Source organism: Prionailurus bengalensis, chromosome D2 (assembly GCF_016509475.1).
Source record: "Prionailurus bengalensis isolate Pbe53 chromosome D2, Fcat_Pben_1.1_paternal_pri, whole genome shotgun sequence".
NCBI classification, from domain to species: Eukaryota; Metazoa; Chordata; class Mammalia; order Carnivora; family Felidae; genus Prionailurus; species Prionailurus bengalensis.
The window spans coordinates 26,791,422-26,812,833 of record NC_057351.1 but is presented as its reverse complement, the minus strand read 5'-3'; the positions used below and the strand labels follow the sequence as shown (position 1 = coordinate 26,812,833).

At 39.0% G+C, this 21,412-nt stretch overlaps 1 protein-coding gene across 2 annotated transcripts in view; it reads left to right on the top strand.

Moving 5' to 3' along the window:
• The window catches only part of CTNNA3 (catenin alpha 3), a 1,753,506-nt gene extending 1,738,744 nt beyond the window's left edge, over window positions 1-14,762 (top strand). For both annotated transcript variants that reach the window (XM_043596448.1, XM_043596447.1), the window contains exon 18: window positions 6,775-14,762. In XM_043596448.1, coding sequence (XP_043452383.1) covers window positions 6,775-7,062 — 288 coding nt within the window. In that variant the 3' untranslated portion in view covers window positions 7,063-14,762. The remainder of the gene's footprint in view (window positions 1-6,774) is intronic.
• Window positions 14,763-21,412: the final 6,650 nt, after the last annotated feature.

Genomic DNA, 21,412 nt, shown 5'->3' with positions numbered 1-21,412 from the left:
CTAAAACCCTTGCCTGGCTCTTGTGGCTCTGTCCCAACCCCACTTTGCTCCCTTGAGGTGGAGTCACAAAGACAGAGGGACAGGGGCGCCCCCTCCAATGAGGAGACCAGCCAGATGCCCACCTGGCCATGTCCTGAAGGAACCCAGGAGACGCTCAGCCCCACAGTTCCCAGCCCTGTGACCCATGATCAGAAACCATTCTGATATCTCCACAGACCTAGTGCCATCCATCATGGAATCGCAGAAGGGCCCACTCAGACTCCGTGGGGACCCCAAGGGCGCCTGCCTGTGGAGCCAGAGTATCGAACTCAGCAGGCAAGCTAGACAGAGTTGCACATTCACATTCACATACACACCAGAGGTTATTATATTCCCTACCACAGAATCCCTACCTGTGAGACTTCTAAAGTCTCAGGGAGTGATCAGGTCCCCCTTCCACTCTTGCAAGTGGGCCTGACTAGATTGGGCCCCAGCCTTACTGGGGTCCAGGTCCTCACCTGCCCAGTCTCCTGGAGTCTGGTGGGAACGGCGGAGTTGGGGCTGGCCTGAGGCAACCGAGGGAGAGACTACCGAAATTCAGGCAGGGCATGCACTCTCCCTTGTGATCCCTCATTCCGTCACTGCCTCGCTGTTTTCCCAAACCGGTGGCAACAATGGGCCAATGCAGTTGGGTTTTCCAGTTAGGGAACCAAATTTGTTGTGGAACCAGGCTGGAACGCGGGCAGAAAAACCAAGCAGCACTCAGAGACCTTGATGGATTGGAGATTTATTTAACACCGGCGGGCTCAGAGGAGACCATGTCTCCAAAGATCTGAGCCCTGACTATGAGCAGGAAGGGTAATTTATGTTTATCAGCCTCCATATTTGTGTTTGGGGGAGGGGGGTGGTTTTCACACGCACAGCAAACAAAGGAAGAAGAACCTGGAGGAGGGGTCTCTAAGCTAGAGACCAGAGTTTGTTTTAGTCCAATCAGCCATCTTTGGTGTACTTTATCCACTTCTCCAACATAACATTCCACAAAGCAGTTATTAGGTAGTTAATTTTTTAATTTTAGACATTATATTAATGTTAGTGCAATCTTTTCAACTATTCATTATCTGAAAATAAACTCACATTGGAAGTGATATAATACTGAAAGTCAGGGTGTATAGTGGGTAAGAGCACCAGGTACTTGAACTAGACTGCCTTTGCTCAGATTCCAACCTTACCATTTAATGGCTGTATTGCCTTGAGCAACCTACCAAATCTTCCCGTTCCTTTGTTTCTTCATCCATACAATGGAGATAATAGGAGTACTAACCCCCTACTGTTGCTGTGAGTTAATTTATGTCAGTTACTTAGAACCTGGCCAACATCTAGGAAGCATAATTGGAGCCAAACTCCACACATTTGCTTTCAAGTATTGTTTTGTGCAGGTGCGATATCCACCAGGGGTCTTTATGTTTAGGTAAACATTGGGACTCACAACAATTTCATAGTTTGCACTCGGCACCAGTTTACCCAGAAGGTTATAGGAAAGGAAATACATATTTTCAGGCAACATCAGGTTTCTCTCCTCACAGGAGTCCCAGTGGCAATAGTTTGCAAGGTGGTTCTTGCAGGGGTTGGGAAACTATGCTTTCCTCAGATGACAGCCCGGGTGCAAGAGCATGAGATCCACATCAGTGGGAGTGAGGTTCACTTCCTGAGCATCCTCATGTAGAACATGTATCTGATAGAGGTCTTGTATACAGAATGTGAAGAGTTAGAATAGTATAGTAGAAGACATTCTGGTGTTCTGACATAATGTAGACAAGAAACTTAGAAAAGTAAAAGAAGGAATGACTACCATGTCTTTTCATTTTTCTTGGCTATCAGTTGAAAAGAACAGCTTTAATCCAAATGACAGCCCTGCCTTAGTTTAAAGCTAAAGTTCTCTTTTCTGCTTATTATGGATCTTTGATAAGAAATACAATTGCTGAGAAGTCTGTTTTGCTTGCTGTTTGCTACGAGCATTGTGAGGCCTTTCCTGAATGTAACCCGCTGTGTAGTAGAATGGGTTGTAAACCTTCCTAAATGTAGTCTGATATGTGATGGAATGAGTGATTGTACATAAACTAACCGGCATTTCTCGCTTCTGTAAACCTGCTTGCTTAGCACATTCCTCACCTACCCTACCCCCTTCCCCCTTCCCCCTTTCTCCTCCCGCCGCAAGGAAAGGACAAAGCCTTCCCACCAAAGGACAGACAAAGGACGCCCAATCAGAGAACAACAAATGTCCTTACTTTAAAATCAACTAATCAGGCCCTTCATAATTTGAAACCTCCCCTGTGCTATTTGTCTCTGTCTATAAAAGCGCTGTACAGGGGCGCCTGGGTGGCGCAGTCGGTTAAGCGTCCGACTTCAGCCAGGTCACGATCTCACAGTCCGTGAGTTCGAGCCCCGCGTCAGGCTCTGGGCTGATGGCTCAGAGCCTGGAGCCTGTCTCCGATTCTGTGTCTCCCTCTCTCTCTGCCCCTCCCCCGTTCATGCTCTGTCTCTCTCTGTCCCAAAAATAAATAAATGTTGAAAAAAAAAATTAGAAAAAAAAAATAAAAGCGCTGTACCAACCCTGATCGTGGCCTCTTGCGTCACCGGCGACGAGTGTGCGGGGGACCAGGTTCGAACCTGCAGTAAACGACCCTTGCCGCTTGGCTTTGACTTACGACTCTGGTGGACTTTTGTGGGAGGTTTCGGAACTTCGGGCATTACATCAGTATTATAATAGGATTTTGACAACGGTTTGCCAACAGGCATTCCACCTTGACATAGTTTTGGAGGACTTACATCATGGGTATTTAACATTGGCTTTTGTTAAAAAAAAAAAAAAAATTCCAGATGTTCTGTGTATAAGTAATCACATGGATGAAAAGTTCACATTTTGTGAGGAAAAAGAAAACATCTTTATTTTTGTTGAACTACTCTTTTTCCATAGCAAAGAGTTATAGGCATATCTGAGTAGGACCAAACCTTTTGTCTGAAAACAGTTTTAGAACTGGACGAATATGCACTGTAGCCTAACTGAAATCACAGACTTACATACCGCAAAGCACAGCAGAGAAACTAAACTAGTTACACTAAGGTTCCTATAAAATGATAATATTGAGTAGGATCCTAGATGGTCATAATTTGGATTGTTTGCAAAATGCATCTTGCAGTTAGGGTAAGAACTAATTTACCAAACATAATCTCTTTATATTTATTTACATCTTCAGAAAAAATGAGGCAGAAGTTACTAATTTAGGTTTGGACATATTGAGAAACTTATTGTAACATTAGTAAACCATGAAGTTCAGTTATTTAAAACCACACCAGTGTTGTAAGAATAAACACAAATCAGCAGCCCAGGAAAGGTGGCTATCTTTCTATTTACTGTGGTAAGAGAGCAGACTTCCAATTTGTCAGAGCTCTTTCATTTCAGTCAGAATCCTCTTTGGAGAGTTATTTAAAACCTGTCCTCTGTTATGAAAAGGGGGGGATAGAAGACTGCTTATATATATATAAAGATATATATATACATATATATACATATATATATATACACACACATATATATATATATATATATATATATATATATATATCCTTGAATGCAAATGTTTACATATAACCTTAGGAGGTTTAAGGCCTAAAAAGCCATTTTTGTTCTCAGTTGATTCCTTGATCGAAAACACTTCATCAAGATCAGAGAGGAATGTTACCAGATATTAGGGAAACCAGCTCCTTCTTTGGTAAACAAGTTGCATCTGCCTAGAAGAATGTTCAGTTAATCGAAGTGATTTGTCATGGAGAGAATTTTGGAACTTGAGTTTTATAGTCTGATTGGTTTACTCTACCAGGCTTTTAGAGTATATTAACATTCTTGTTTTGCACAGGTGCATTTGTGAAATTCAGAAAACTTTGTTCCATAAGTTGAACACAGAGACCCCAAAGTGAGGCGTTGCCTGACTCAAATTTGCCTGTGTTTTCACAAAGAAGGTTCTATTGAGTACTTCCCTGGAAGGATTTTTCATCAAAGTGGATCTGGATAAAAAGACATAAAAATGTTTTTCAGACAGGAAATTGTGCAGTTACTCTCTATGAGTAGGCCTGAGCCACTGCTTGGCCTCAAACAAAATTTCCTACCATTTGTTAGGCTTGTCTGTGCCTCTTGCTTGTGTAGCCAGTGATTTGGCTAATAGCAGAATGATGCATAGCACACATAGCTTTCTGAGACTTCAAAATCCTTATAAAATGCCTTACAAGCTTTCATCATAAAATAACAGTATTCTTGTAGCAATTGTACTAATCTGTCTGCAAAACTAGTCTTCATGCTCTCCTAGGGGGATAATTTGTCCTACAGTTTTTCTGAGTCACCCAGAGGAGAAGTTTTACAACAGCCATGTAGGATTTGAAAATAAAAGGTTTTGTCAGAGGCCAGCACTGGAGATCACAATGGCACAGACAGCACTTTGCTCATTCAATGAGGAAAGAAGACAAGCCCATTTCTCCATTTTAAGGCATGGATTGAACTTAAACATCCTCTCTAGGCTACTGGTTAATATATATCACTTGTATGGAAAATCAAAAGGAAATGAAATAAATACAATCTATACATGGCAAGATTACAAAGTCAAAAGGAGAAGAGGGTAGAAAAGCCAAAGCCACTGGTGAAATCCTAAATGATAGCAGGTCTCTAGAACCTTCTGCCATGGAAGACTTTAGGATAGTGCAGAGCCCTTGGAGTAAACCAAATATTAATGTTTGAGAGAGAATACTACCGACTACCCTCAATACTAGTCATGTTAATTCATCATTTAGAAAAAAACTTTCTTCTTCCTATGGTGAGATTGGAAATTATTTTCAGGATCTAACTGGCTCCCCAAAGTTTTTAATAAAAATTGCTAATTATTGAAGGACAGATTTTAGCCTACAATCCATTTATAGAGGAACACTAGTAATGAAGGGTGTTATTCTATTCAAAATCTAGTGGCTTTTATTTTTTTAAGTTGTGTGCAGATTCAGAAGCTCTAAGTGTCCTCTGAAATAGATGTGAGTTCTTCATGAGATCCTGTTTAATGTTTGCAAAGCATTTGTCATTCCTGCCACATGTACAGATTTTACATTTCTGGCTTCAATAAGTGAAATGACTTAAAGATGTGTAGTTGCCAAGTACTACTGCCTTTCAAATTACATAGTTTTTGGTGTTACCTTTTCAAGGATCTCAGGCTTGGCATACAATGGAGCTAATTAAATTTTCTTCCTAGGAAACAGCCAGCTAGACCACTGCCCCAGGCACATAACCTCAGTTTACTACTTTCCTTCACTCATTTATTCTGTGTGTGAGATGAGACTCCTCAAGCTGCAAAGGTAGAATACTCAAGCCATGCAACTGCTGATGGATTTTAGCAACCACAGAGCTGGTGTTTGAGTCTCAGCCCTGACAGCACACATCACAGAGAGGTGACAGTGGAGGCACATCTTCTTGGATGAGTTGGCTGTGGATGACAATCTGCCAAACTGAAATAATGGAAGAGGCATTAGTTGTATAAAAATGAGCCAACTTGGCTTAGCTCTAAGGTGTTTTGCAGGATTCTAGGACTATCACTCCATTTACCCCTGAGATTATGTTTGTGAACATAAAATTAAAAAACATAACAATTAAAAAAATCATGTGGGGAAAAATTTGTTTTAGTAATTTCATTAATGCATCTTTTCAATTAAACAATTTTCTCAAACGTCATAAGAAACAAAGGAAATGGGGCACCTGGGTGGCTCAGTTAAATGCCTGACTCTTGATTTTGACTCAGGTCATGATCACACAATTTGTGAGTTCAAGCCCCGTGTTGGGCTCTGTGCTGGTGGTGAGGAGCATGCTTGGGATTCTCTCTCTCCATCCCTCTCTGGTCCTCCCCTGCTCTCTCTCTCTCTCTCTCTCTCTCTCAAAGTAAACAAACAAATAGAAACAAGGAAATGTATTCAACAGCAATCAGCTATCTGGAAATCACTATATTAGGTTCTTGGCACATATTATTTAACTTTAATAAGCATTTTTTCTTCTATTAAATATCTGAGAAAACTAGGATGGAAATGGTTAAATGATTTGCCCAAGTTCTAAGGCAGACCTGGAATTTAAACCCAACTTTATTTGACTGAAAAGCCTTGGCTTTATCTACTTTAACACACTGCATGATAGGTTTACAGGTTCTGTGTTTAAAAAAAGAGACATTTTTAGGTAGAATTACTTGGGAAATATTCATGAAAGTGAATGGTATACATGCACATGTACACCTGTATGTGTGTATGATATTTATCTTAAACTGTAAATTCCCTAAAAGGAAGAATTTTCAGTTGTTGTTCTCATAAAGTTACTTATCCGTAATATAGCTTTTATTGTGGATAGTCATCTTCTATAGAAAGGGCTCAGAATTACCCCTGGAAATAAGGAGATCCATTATAAAGAAAGCAGCGGCCATTTGGATATTACAATATTATATAGAAGTTATAGAATCCATCTCACTGACACCAAGAGATGGAAATTAATCTCTTTAAAATATCATTTTAGGACATAGAATATGGATATATTTATGCATCAGATAAATACATAAATGATAAATAAGTATATAGATTAATGTAAATAATTTACATAGATACACAAAATAGGGATTTATTTATTTCTGGGGTAAAAACAAAATAGAGTATCCCTGTCTATAACATTAAATCTCTTTAAATTCCTGATTGCACTCTTGAATAATAGCTCTTTTCTTCCCCCTGCAGTTGGACAGCGTCACCTCCCTGATCCAAGCGGCCAAAAATTTAATGAATGCTGTAGTGCAAACAGTGAAAATGTCTTACATTGCCTCAACCAAGATCATCCGAATTCAGAGTCCTACTGGGCCTCGGCACCCAGTTGTGATGTGGAGAATGAAGGCTCCTGCAAAAAAGCCCTTGATTAAAAGAGAGAAGCCAGAGGAAACTTGTGCAGCTGTCAGACGAGGCTCAGCAAAGAAAAAAATCCACCCAGTGCAAGTCATGAGTGAATTTAGAGGAAGACATGTCTACTGAAACCACTCTTCTACTCTGGTGTCCATATTACAAAGTCCTGGCTAAACACACTGCTTTACTTTTACACTTGATTAGTTCTGTAAGTTCACTAACTTTTAGAATTTAATCCACAGATAGTGTAAAACATTTGAAGCAACATATATTTGGGATCATGTCATTGTCATCTCTGTATGGCCAGCACCTAATAAGTAATCAATGTATGCTTGTTGAATGAATGAACCCTTTAGGTGTCATTTAACCTTTCCTACCGTAGACAGTATCTTACACTTATTACCGAGTGAACATAGGAGACTCTGGGGAGTCCTGTTCATCTGTAACAACTTAAGTACACTCACCTTATCATTTTGAATTAAAGCTTTGACAGGAGCTCTTGACTTGGTTTTCAAAGAAAGCAAAAGACTTCATAAAATGCTTTCCCATTTGATCTCCATATTTTCTTTATCTGACCCAATCTGACAGACACCTGTGAATCTCTGTGATTCACCTGTATCTAATGTCAGTTGATTAGGGTAACCTCAGAAACTAACCACGCTCAGCAGTCAAGTTCAGCCTTGATTATTAATGAAGTATTTTTTTAACATTATAAAGATTACAGTGAATTTTGATGCCACAAGTGTACCTTTTAAGCTTCCATGGTGTTCAGAAGTTCTGCACATTGAGTATTAGACTTAAATGGGTCCTCCACAATAGTATATGGCAGAAGAGTTATCACTCGTTGGGGAAATGAGACACCTATCTATATTCCTGAGTGAGTCATGATAACAGAAGTAGAAGGAGTTCTGCCTGACTCTAAAAATCCATTTGTATTAGCTTGCAATTGTAATTAAAAGGAAAAGGCCACTTTGAAAAACATTTTGGCATCAAGTAAAATATAACTGCATCAAGTATATCATTGAACTATAAACTAGAGTTAATGGCAAAGAAGCTGGAGTGATTTTGATAACATGATTTAAAATAAAAGTCGTTGAGGTCATTTTATGACTTCGATCGCTGTACTTATCCTTAGTTAAGTTCATGAAGGACTTCATAATAGTCTTAGAGTCCAGTGCATTGCCCCCTCCCTCTATCCTCCCCTCCCTCTTTGCAGAAGTTAAGTTTCACTTTTCTCACACATAGAATTCTCCTTCACAACATTATAAACTTGTATTCCCTATTCTATTTTACCAAAATTATACTATAATTTTAACTTCACTTTGTACGTACTGCCATTAATGAGTTGTTTCAACAATTATATTATCTTAATTTGATGAAGTAAAATTCAAACATGCAACATCAGTTGATGCCAGAAGGACCAGTTTGGGTAAAAGAATGTGTGAAACATAAGAATGCACAAAGCCGAGAGCATCATGTGTGTGGTACCTTTGGCAAAATGGTATGGGAAAAGGATTTATTTCATAGATAATTATCAATTATATGGAAAGTGTTTACTTTTTATTGTAATGAATTATTTTATTCTTCCAAAATGCTGAGTTGCCTTGGCTCAGCATATAAACATCCTAGGAGGTGAAAGCCATAGGTCCTTCCTGCCTTGCACTCTGCACTGGCCCACAATAATTATTCCAGACAGAGTCCACTCCATAAAAGAGAAAGCAATGCAAAAAGGAATTAGGGAATCCAGATAATTCTATTTTCCAGGACCATCTAGATAAGAAGGCAAAAAAGGGAGTTCCTTTCGTTGAAATGCTACCATTGCTTTCTGTTCTAAGGTTAGATATTACAAGAGTGACATCTATGACTGTTGTTATCTTAGATAAAAGGGTGAGTTTATAATTTAGTTGAGAAAATAGATTTTTTTAAACACCAAACAACTAGCTCAAAATCATAAGTCTCATTTAGAAAATCTAATGTCTGTTTGATCCTATGTCAGCTTTCCGCAGTTGAAGTTTAGAATGCAGTATTGATGCCAAAAGAACAGAAATAACTGGAAATTATACAATTACCAAATAACCTCTACATCTTGAAAAAAATGACATTTTATCCCACATGAGGTGTGAACTGGCCTCTCCTTCAAAGTAGGTTGATTTCCAGTTTAGCTCAAAGCGAATTGCAATTATACAAAACTTAATTTAAAAAAATAACTTGGAGAATGCCCCAGGAGTAAAGTCCACTGTAGCAATCAAAGGTGCAATAAGAAAGAGATGCATAGAGGTGAGAAAGACATCTGTCCAGCTGAGTGAATTCCTGTAGTAGGCAACATTTTGAGACTTAGTTGGACTCAAAACCACTAATAAGTGCTTATACACAAGAACGACTAGCAGCAAATGCATTAACAAAACTTTGTACTATAAAGCATAGTTAAATGAAATTTATCAGGAAATAAGAATGTACATATGTGTTTATATTTAAGCTCTTCTGCAGCGAAATGGTAGAAATTTCTTAACGAGAGTGTTGGGTTGGTGGCCCATCCATGCATCTTTTAAAATTGCATCACAGATTTTGGTGCTTCTTCCAATGATACATTTGCTTTAACCTGCTAATCAAAACTCAAACTCACCTTTTTCTTTTAGTGAAATTAATTTATGTAGGAAAAAAAATCCTTGAGAGGGAGGAGGGGGTTTATACCACCTACAAGGATAGTTCCATTTTACTTAGTTGCCAGCATGATAGTCAAACATCAGACTAGAATCATAATGATAACTTAAAAAATACCCATGAAATCATAATACACCAAAGATTCTTCTAATTAGAAACACAGGAAGGTTTTTATCAAACAGGAAGAATGACAAATATAAATGTCTCCATTTTATTTATCACAAGTGGAAATAATTAGATTAAAATATGTGTTCCTAATGGAGTTTCTGGGTACAACTCAATGAAGGAGTCAGGAGAAGAATTCAAACCCTGAATTGCTAAGGTAATTTGTTAACGATCTACTTTCTGTTTGTCTTAGAACATGAGTGAAAACAATGGATATTAAAAAATATAATATGCTTAATTATGCCTTCTGGCCTTCACATACCTCTTAACTTATCAATATCAGTATAACATATGTTCCCCATAAAATGCCTTCTGTGTAAGGGCTAAGGACTCCATAGCTACATAGAAAGGCTTTTTCAGTCTGGCATTCACTTACCAGCTTCAAAGGAGAACAGTTTCCAAGTCATAATACAGGAAGATAAAATCACGGACATGTAGATAAGTGCCCAATTTGAGCCTCAAACGCAATAATTAGTGCTCCTCACATTCAGTAATGAGTGGTTGAAAAGACACTACAAGAAGTATTTTTAGTGACTTTCTACACCTTGACTTTCAGTGTGGTCTTTTCACCATCCATCCCTGGGCTAGGGATCCTCCCATTAACTGCTGATGGTTCTCTCCCAGACTGATACAGTCAGGGATGTTCATCCCAGCCAATTATGCCCAGTTAACGTCCATTCCTCTTGGTCCATGCCCCCAAAATAATCCCACTCTCATTTCTCATCTCCTTAGGTGTCTATCCCACATATAAATTGGTCAATATATTCTATAGCGTTAAAATTATAAATTTTAATTCCCAGCAGCTTCCTTCCTTTCTTCCTTATTTTTTCTTTTCTTTTTTTATCTTGTTTCTATTCCAGAAAACATTCTTACCCTTTTTGGTATCAAATGCACACTTCCTGATAGGGATAGAGGTTCCCATGGATACAGATTTCTGTATAGAGATAGAATGAATGGAATGAAGGAATGAGATCTGAGATTTTCCTGATGATATTTACCATTCTCCAGTGAATTCTTTGCAGCATTGCTATCCTGTTTCAGTATCAGTGTAATTCTCTAGGTCAGCAAAATACGCACCAGAATACCAAGTTGAATGAAATCTGTACTTTGTTTTGTCAGCCTGCCTTTTGTCAAGACAGCCTGCCTATTGCATATTCGCCATTTTTCTGTTGGGATAGTCAGAAATATTTCCCTTTGACTTGATCAGAAAGTTTAGGGTCATCTAATTAAAATATTGTGAGTGCATATTATTTCAAAAATCCTTTTAAGTACACTGGGAAAATTTCTGCAACCTGAGAAATCTATATTTATATTTCATTTTCATTTAAATATCACATATCAGTAAAGAACACAGAAAAAAAAACGCTGTAGCATTTTTGTCATAATTCTCTTTCCATATTGTTATGATATCTTTAATATCAGTATTTTGCATGTTACTATAACAAAAGCCAGGCTTAATGACAGAAGCATCTACATATAAAGTTTTAATTTTGATGTCTTGGGTCTATTAGGAAAGAAAACATAGATGTTACTAAAACTAAAGATGTCTTAATCAAAGCTGTAACACTATCCTAAATATCTACAAGAGAGAAAAGAAGACATTTAAAATTTTATATACACTTGTTGCCATTTTTAGCCAATTCACATGAACAAAACAATTTTCTATTAGAACAAAATAAACAGTAGTTTACAACAGTCATCATTTTACATGTGAACTTTTCCCCCTACCAGGATAGATAGGATCTATTCCTGAACACTTCAAAAGAAGATAATTAATACTATTTGAGAGAACCATTTCCAAATGGAACCCAACCTTGCCAGAATCCTGTTTATGGGCAATAGATAGTTTGTAGGGCTGACCTTTATGTAGATCCTAGGACAAGATATTTCATGGCTGCAGGCTGGCTTATGGCATCCAAAAGTCCCCATTGGCTTTATGGGAACAAATCACAAAGACTACCTTTCAACATGAGTTTGACAAGAAAAGGCAATATATACAGAGCAGTTCTAAAGGGATGTGGGTAAGAAAGTGACAGAGATGGCAGAGGAGGAATAAGAAAAGTAGTTGCAGAAGCAGATAACTTATAGCCAAACAGAGGAAGAGGTTTTGGTTCTACACAGATTGGGGAGCTTCCTCCTGAGGAATATTTTAAAGATAGAATAAGTGTACTTATCTTTGGTGGTTTGGGTGAAGTCATGTTGGAGGAAGGAGGATGAGCTATATAAATTTTGAGGATGATTTAATGATATTGTTTGTAAGATGAGAAATGGAAATTCTAGCTGCTGATGGGTGAAATTCTTCCCAATATCAGAGCTCATCAGGATAATCACACGTTAATGTATTTAACAAATATTTGTTGAGTAACAATGATCTCTTCCATGCACTTCTCCAGGTTCTTGGAATACATGAGGTAAAAAAAAACACAGTGGTCTTTACCCCATGTGCCCACTTAGTGCTAAATGCTATTACCTTATTTTACTCTCTCAATAGTCCTGTGGGATAAACATTGTTAGCTCCATTCCATAGATGAGGAAACTGAAGCTTAAGTAGGCTCAAAATCTAGCTCAAAAATTCATCGACTTTACAGTTTTGTTTGTTGCACTCTAGAGTTTGAACTTTAGCCATTATACCATCCAGACTTCCTGAAAAAAGAAATGAGATTTGCTCAGTTTAAAATGAAATCCATATTTCAAATGCTGGCTCCTTCCTATGTAACAGCAAAAAGATAGAAACTTAAAAAAATGATTAGCAATTCATAACTAGACCATTTAAAACTGATAAAAGAAGTAATTAGGTGCATATTCTCACCTCTAATAATCTCAATTAGAATATCAGACATATGAGTAATGGATATTTCATCTATATATCTGGAACAGGATGAATATGCTTGACAAATTACTTTTACTATTATAGAGGAGACATCTTCAGTGGAAATGCCTGTTCCAACCCATCTTTAGCATGGGTTGTTGCTGAAAACATTTGTTGGCACCACATCTTTCCTATTTCATTGCTAATGTGTGTCTGTGTGTTTAAAGTTATGGATCCCAAGGTACTGTTGGCCAAGGATTATTGGAATAAGATATAGTTTCTTTGTATTCCCAAGAGACCCAAACTAGAGCAAATGTATGTTTCCTTCTTTATGGAGGTCACAAATGTATGGGGTATATGCCTGTCTGCAGGTGTGTATAGTCCTTGAACTCTACATCATCCTTCTTCCTACAGCTAACTAAAGGCTTGAGTCCTCTTTTTGCTCATGTTGCTGGATAGGCATCCCTATCACAGGCCTGGGGGAGTTTAATGATTTTCTGATCTTTCTTAAAATGGATTCACAGGTATTTCCTCAAACTGAGAATGTGTTTATTTGGGGTCTTCACTTTTGGGTACCTGGCAGTCATGATGATTTCTGTCCCCAATGTAGGAAAACGAAGCTCTTGAGAAGGAATTTCTCTTTGAAAAAGCTCAGATTTCTAACAATCCTCTCCATAAATCTCTTCAAAAAGAGATTTAATTTTTTTTTTTGTAAAAGCTATTAGCATTAGTCCTTGCGTTTTCCTTTCAAATGAGATATCATCTACTTCTAAAGTTTTCTTTCCTTTGCATGTTCAAGACGAATGCTTATTTTTAAATATGTTTATTTGAACTTGGAGGTATGCAGCCCCCTTTGATAATTAAATCACGTATCACAATCCCAAGCCACATCATTTTGCCATCTTTGTGAATTAGGTTCAGATAAACTCTGGTATTCACCAAGAGTCTCAGACAGGTTTTCTTGGCCTAAACTTCTAACATCAAATTTAGACTGGAATGTTTATTAATAAAGCAAAGGGGCAAGTCGGAGATGGTGCATGCTCTCAGTTAAACAGGACTTCCCTTCTTCCTGACACTTTAAACATAAAATTGATTTCAAAAACACTATAGAGATAGTGTTCCATTTTTGCCAAAACTCACCCCATTATGGCTCTGTGTTTTTCTGTGTTGGTATACAATGTGTCCATGGGGATGTAAATATGAGAATTTTAGTAACTTTCTTGCAGGGTTAAGCTGTCCTTCTTACTAGTTTTGAAATTTTTCTTTGTGTGGTACAATCCTTCCAAAGAAAAGGTCATTGGACCTAAGTGATAGCAGTCCCTGAAAACAGAGGTAGGCATATGTTATTCCCCATTTAGTACCTAATAGTTGGGACTTAAAAGTCTTAATTTTTTCTTGGGTAAGTTGGTGATTAAATATGAACTAAAACTTCATGAAATAATTCCATTTTGATTATGTTTTAGTTCTATCATGACTTGGCAAAAGAAAAAAAAAAGAATCTGTTACTTTACCTTATGTACTTTTACAAGCAACAACTTTAACAGTTTAAACTTAGTGACATTTCTGAAGGTGATATGTGCGGTATAATTCAGGATGAAGGGCAGATTTAGACAAAGATAGCCTGAAGTGAAATAAAAGTAAGCAAAAATAATAGTCATGTTTATTGCAGCAGTATCTTGAGAGCTTATGTTTAGTGGCATTTGAGCTATTTCAAACCACCTTGCTTGTACAGCTTACCCTGCTGTTCAGAAGGCAGAGTGAGGTCAAGTGAACCACTCGCTATAATAATGGCCAATTCAAGGCAGTTTTATGGTTTGGATATAGATAAACTTTGGCAAAAGCACTTGTGGCTCTTTCAGACCCATATTTATCCTAAAAGTCAATTTTACCAATCACTAAAAATGAATTATTTATCCAAGAATAGAAAAAGCTCTTCAATCATCTCATGACATTGACATAGAATCCCAAAGACTCCATGTTTGAGATTCTGCATGCCTTTTGTGCTTAATTGAACCAATGAAAATTTTCTTTAATTTTGTCCTCAAAGTGTGAATTATTTCACAAGTGTAACCTGGGTTTGTTTTGAAGTTATGTAGTATTATTTGAAACAATGTTTTAATTTCAACTGATATCACTCTGTAGTTTATTCATAACTTGCTCAACTGATAATTAAACTATGTTAAAGCAACGAAAATTTGTTATGCATTTGGCATTCATCTTTGGTGGTATGTAGTTTAGATGGGGCAAAAAAAATAAATAAATAAGAGGTTAATGAATTGCTGAATCATCTAACCATGTGCTTCTAGGTATGACCTTCATTCCTACTTGCCTTCAGTTATACATGTTACAGTTCAGGGAGAGTACCTTTGCAAACTACCGCATATACAAAAGTAACATGCATCCTATCTGGTAGCATTAAGTTCTTGGTTTAAGTGGGCATTTTTTGCTCAATGTGGAAATTTGCCTTTTAACCCTAATAGGTTTATGTAGTTGAAGAATTGTTCTGTAGATTAGAATTTTATGAAAATGACCAATAATTTTTTTGAGAATGTCTGAACACACACTCATGGTCAGCATAGACCACCATTGGCTCCACCAATGTTTCTGTATCTGAATATTGGTGGGTTCTGTACATCCATTCTTTTGGCTTCCTCATCTCCACACTGGTAATAATCCACTTTCAGTGTGAATCCTTATAGGGATAGTCTTTGATACTTTTCCAGGACTTACACATTGCTTTGTCTGTTCTGGGACATCATTTTCTTCCTTCATGGCCCTACTGCTTCAGAATGCTTATTGCTAAGCCTCAGTCTGTTTTTATACTTTCTCAAAATGCAGTCTCCAAGTCTTTATCACTTAGTTTCCCTCATTCAGTTGTGCCAGACGCTGGCCTCCTCTTTGTTAATGAAAATGCCAGTATGAGGTTGCCTTTCTGGGTCAGTCCCTCCTGGGCCCCAGGAGCCCATATTTGCTCTGACAGCAGCATTCTCTCCACCTTGATTTGTTTGTCATGCTCACTGTGGGGGCGGAAGTGGAACTAAAAGCACTCTTGGCAAGAAGAGTCTGTACCTGCCTGGAGGCTGAGCTGATGTCCTGACATTTCCTGGGCAACACCATTAAACATTTCATCCAGGAGCAGTAACTCAGAGATTTAACTTCCAGTCATCGCACAACTAATATCCTGTGGCTTGTGAGGGAAAAGCTACTGTTGTCCTTCATTGTCAAGGAACTCTGACTTCCTCTCCTGTCTGAATCCCTTTTGGGGGCGGGTGGGGCGGGGGTGGAGGAGTGATTCCTCTGAGAAAGGAGTTCTCATGGAGGCAACAGGAGTATCAAACCTGAGGGAGATGGCAAGGGGAGGGTCTGGGTAGAGTGGATCACTCTTGGATTTATATCAGATTGCCCTTTGTCCCTGCAGATTCCAACAGAGCCTGGAGATCCGTATCTGTTACTCTGAGTTCCACAGAGAGGTGAATGAAACCCCTTTCCTCTGGCCATCTTTCCTGCCTGCTCATTACTCCTTCTAGTTTTTGTTGGGGACAGATATTAGGTGTGCAGGTAAATTCTTCTGGTCACCCTTTATAACAGCAAAAAAGACAAATCCCAACGGACAAAAGTGGGTTGTCTTCCTGAATACAGACCTAAAAATCTCACTTGGTGATGTGCCCTCTGTAGGCATTGATTCGGAGCAGGCATGAGCAAAGAACCAACAAAGGGTTGTTGTTTCTGTTTCTTCGGCTTCAGAGGAAACCTGTGTGATAGTGCTGGGGATCCACAGCTGGGTTCTGGGATGTCTCCATCTGTCCATCAAATACTCGTAGCATCCCCTATCCACTGAGCTAATCCATTATGTCCCCACTAACTCTGAGGTTTATTGCTCTGGCCCTAATGCTGTACCAGAGAAATGTTTGAGTTCCTTAGGTCTATTATTCTGTAAAATCTTCAGAGCAGTGAACATGCCATGTTTACTTTTGTATCTCCAACCCTAGCGCAGTGATTGACATAGGAATAGCCCAACTGATATTTTTAGAAGGAATGAGAAAATTCGTCAGAGTTTATTTCAAATGAATAAATGCAGAAATCCACTCATCTGTGATTCAGGTCCTCTCTGAACTATCTCATCTGAAATTCCGAGAGTTTAATTCTCAATATCTCCTCACAGAGACCGTAATGAGTGTCAGGGACAGGATTTGAAAACTCCCGATTCTCCTGGCCACTCTTCCAAAACCATCACCCCTGCCTTAGATAAAGGAAAGACACTGATGAGATAAACCCAGAGGATGTTTTTCACTTGTTTGTTTATTAAGCAGTCAAAAATATTTCTTGAGGAACTGTCATATGCAAAGGTGTTATCGGTGATAGAAAAAAACATGAATGTTTTAGAATCAAGATTTGGGGATCTTCAAGTTAATTAAAGTAAATGGCAGAGGAGGAAAGGAAATAAAATTGCAGCTCTTGACAATCCCACACAAGGTGCAATAAAGCACATAGGTTTCAGTGTTAGAGTAGGAGGGGGCTTTGTAGAGGTTCTAATGGAAGAGCAGGGTTTACCAGGTTGGAGAAAGACAATGTTCCAGGGAGACAGACATGAGCCAAGTCCCGAAGGTAGGAATGAGTATGCCACATGCAGGGCTCAACTGACTAAAACAAAGTGAACTGAAGAGCTACCAGTAGGATGGAACTCAGACAAGAGTGGGTTAGATGATAGAGGTTCTCATGTCAGGCAAAGGTGCTAAGGCTAAGTGATTAATTGAAATCAGTTGCAATAGTTCTGTGTATGCTAAAAACAAATGCCTGTGTGAAATTACAGGTTTAGGAATTTTGAAACTATTTTTGAAATAAACGATAAAGCATCAAACACAAGGTATCGTATTAGGTGCCTCCTAAAGGGGATACATTTGCATTCAACTATTTAATATATGCATTTCTTTTAACAAAGTATAGTTTATTTTACTCCATAGGCAATTCCACATTTTCCTGTCAAATGGTGTTGGTCAAGTAGGTGGCACCATGTTTATCCCATGGCTTCACATGCCCTCTGAGATCTGGTGGGATGGCTGTATCTGATTTGAGGAATGTAGGAAGAGCCCCAATACGTGACTGTCACTGGGTGGCAAGATGACACCACGGTCAGGAGCATGGGTTCTGTCATCACCCTGCCTGGTTTGCATCCTGGCTCTGTCACTTTTTTTTTTTTTTAATTTTTTTTTCAACGTTTATTTATTTTTGGGACAGAGAGAGACAGAGCATGAATGGGGGAGGGGCAGAGAGAGAGGGAGACACAGAGTCGGAAACAGGCTCCAGGCTCTGAGCCATCAGCCCAGAGCCTGACGCGGGGCTCGAACTCACAGACGGCGAGATCGTGACCTGGCTGAAGTCGGACGCCCAACCTGACTGCGCCACCCAGGCGCCCCTGTCACTTTTAGCACCTGTCTTGCTGACCAAGTTGCTTACCCTCTCATTATCTCATAATTCTCATTTGTAAAACAGAGATGACATTTCAGAGTTCAGTTAACAAACTAAGGATGTGTTTTGTAATTAGATTTAATGAAATAAGATAGAACCGACCACACCAGATCATCAGAATATTGAATGAATTCATGTATGTAAAATACTATGAATGGTGTTTGGCTCAGGTAAACACAACATAAAATGTAACCATTATTATTATATATACAGTTTTTAGAAGCTTCAAGAATAAAACGCCCAAAACAAACTTCTGAAAGTTCCTTCATAGGAGAACAGAGAGGAAGTAATGCCTGGGGCAGGAGAGCATGGACATGCCAGGGAATGGCCGAGAGGAACCAACTCACACTAATTCAGACAGGTCTTGAACACCCATGGGTTGGATATCCTTGAGGTAATAGGGATGCAACGATCAGCATAAACAATCTTTCCTCTTAAAGACTTTAGAGACTTGCAAAGGAGACAGAAGTTAATTAAATAAGTGTCTGAAAGTGCAAAATTGCCACAAAGGTGAGGCACACAGGTGCCATAAGCCTACAATTAAGGGCTTTGGCCTAAATGGCCTAACTAGGAAGACTGGTCAGAGGAAGCGACACTGAAGCTGAAATCCGAGGAGTGAGCAGGAGTTCGCTGGGTACAGTGGGACGGGAAGAGTGTCGTGAGCAGAGTTAATAGCATGTGCAGGGCAACTGTGGGCCAGGGAACCCAGCACACCATACTCTGAAAGTAGGCTGGTGGAGAATATGACAGTAGGCCTGGCAAGAGAGGAAGTCAGAGAAGTAGCCAGGTATCAGGTGGCCATGATAGAGAAGACGATTCTAAGTACGATTCCTGCCCTCATAATTCCCCCAAAGGCAAGCAAGGCAAGAGGCAGTTCTTTGCCTCTGTCTCCTCAAGGCAGCTCAGCCACTGCTCGGCTGAGGCTCGAGCTCAGCCACTGCTCCACCCCAGGCCTCTCCGCCCTCGTGCCAGCCTGATATATTCTTCTCCTGAGAGGGAAACAAAGTCCTTAAGTTCCATATTTATGAATGAATAAAGTACCTGGGCTTTCTGCTACTCATTTTGTGGAATGTGGCAGAAATATTTCAATCCAAGTGGGAGGCACAATTCTTACCTACAAGGTGTCTGTGTGAGATGGATGCTCACAGCCTCTGCTTTGGAGACTCCTTTCTCTGTTCAAGCCTCTGTCCTGTCTATACCAGCTCCTCTGCTGATTCCTGCACAAGGGCTGTCTATCTCTCACAGCTGGGCTAGAAACGTGATTTCCAGTTCCTTTGTGGAAAGAATGTACAAGAATTAATTGCAATTTTGCACACAAAATATTAAGCACAGTGCCTCGTCCATAGTAACTGAGCATTGAAAAACAGCATGATTGTCAAATTTGTAATATATGTTATATGTGGAATATGTGTGTACGTGTCTGTGTGTATCCGCCATACACCTACTTCATTCTCTTCAACTTTGCTAAGATCTCTTCTAGCTTGGGGTCTATCTAGTTTTATGTCCCTCAGCCAGGCCCCCAAAGTTATTGTGATCAATATCCCTTTGCATCTAATCAAGTACTGTGTAATCGAAACCCCTCTAAAATGGAATCCAAGTTGTGACGATCTTTGATGAAAACCTGATGAGCAAAGTGATTTTGTTATCAGTGAATAGTTAATATCTCACTCCTCTGTTTCCTCCATTGATAAACTGTCTTCTTTTCACATTCACTTGAAAGAGATGCAATAACAGGTAGCATTGTTGTCATCATCATCATTGTCATCGTCATCATCACCATTGTTGTCCCTACACCAAGCATTACCGAATAGTTCTTCCACACCAGGCATTGTGCTACATGTTTTATTTTATTTTATTATTTTTTAAAAAATTTTTAATGTTTATTTGTTTTTGAGAGAGACAGAGAGACAGAGACAGAGTGTAAGACGGGGAAGGTCAGACAGAGAGGGAGACACAGAATCCGAAGCAGGCTCCAGGCCCCGAGCTGTCAGCACAGAGGCCGATGCAGAGCTTGAACTCACGAACTGTGAGATCATGACCTGAACTGAAGTCAGATGCCCCACCAAGTGAGCCACCCAGGTGCCCCAGTGCTGCATGTTTTATATACCTTATCTTATTCTTCATAGAAATGCCATAAAGCAACTCAGCCCACCAGATGGTAACAAAATTGAGTCTAAGAGAGATAACAAACTTATCCCATATGATTATGACTAGTAATAAGTAATAAGATTCATAGTAATAAGATTCCAGTGCATATATTTTAACTCTCTAGTGCTAAAATAAGTCTACATAAACTAGCACATAGATTTTTCCAAAGGATATGTCTCTTAAGAGCAAAAACTCTTTGTGAATCTCAACCGGCGTGTTCGTGTTGGATATTAAATGACTGCAGGTGGCACTGACATTTTTGCATTATCCCATTTTCCAATGTTTATTGCTTATGTTGTCCATACTTGCTAGGATTGGTTGCAAAGTCCCAATTCCCCCACGACTTCAGAACACCTGTGGTAAAGGCAGAACATTTCAAGTGTTCACTGAATGTTAATCGAACAAATAAGTAAATGGATTAAATTAAGTTCCAGTTGCACTGATATAGCTGCAGGGTCTGTATATAAATGACACTTTTAAATAATGGGTGAGACTGAGAATGAAATAGCCAATTCTGGAGACATGTTTTTTTCTTCATTACATCAAGACATAGGAGAAAACACAATTGATGTATCATTTGATCTTTTAATATCAGAGCCCATAACTCTTCTCAGATGTGCTGATAGAGGTGTGGGAAACAGGAGAGTCATGGAAGCACCTCTATTTACTAGAACATGCTTAGGTTGTGAATTACAAGATTATAGTGAGAAAAGAATTCCGGTGGATCTTTCTAACCAGGAATCTGGTGACTGCTGAGATCTCAGTGAGGGCCATGTCCCCAGAGCACTCTGACTTCACATTTCATTTTCCCATTCCAAAATCTTTGCTTTTCCAAGAAGAATGGGCGCATTATGGACTTAGTAGAAACACTGACTGTGAAGAACACACTAACCTCCCTTTAACCTTTCTAAATAGATGATAAAGTTTTATTCTGTTGAATGAAAATTGTAAGTAGTCGTATTCTTGGTCACAAATACCCAAGTGGTAGTCCTTCCTCACTAAATTCTTGAGAGAGTAATATGAGAGTACATGTGGCAGTGTTTGGGGAGTGGGAAAGTGTAGGCTTCCCTTATAATCCATCTGATGAGACAGTCTTGCAAGACTGCAGAAGAGAGAATCACAAACTAGACTTCCTTTTTCGCCACAGAACTCTGTTTTCAAATAATACCTTGTGCGGTCTCAATATGAATGATAGATGAAATGTGAAGCTGCTTGAGTCCAAGCCAGAAG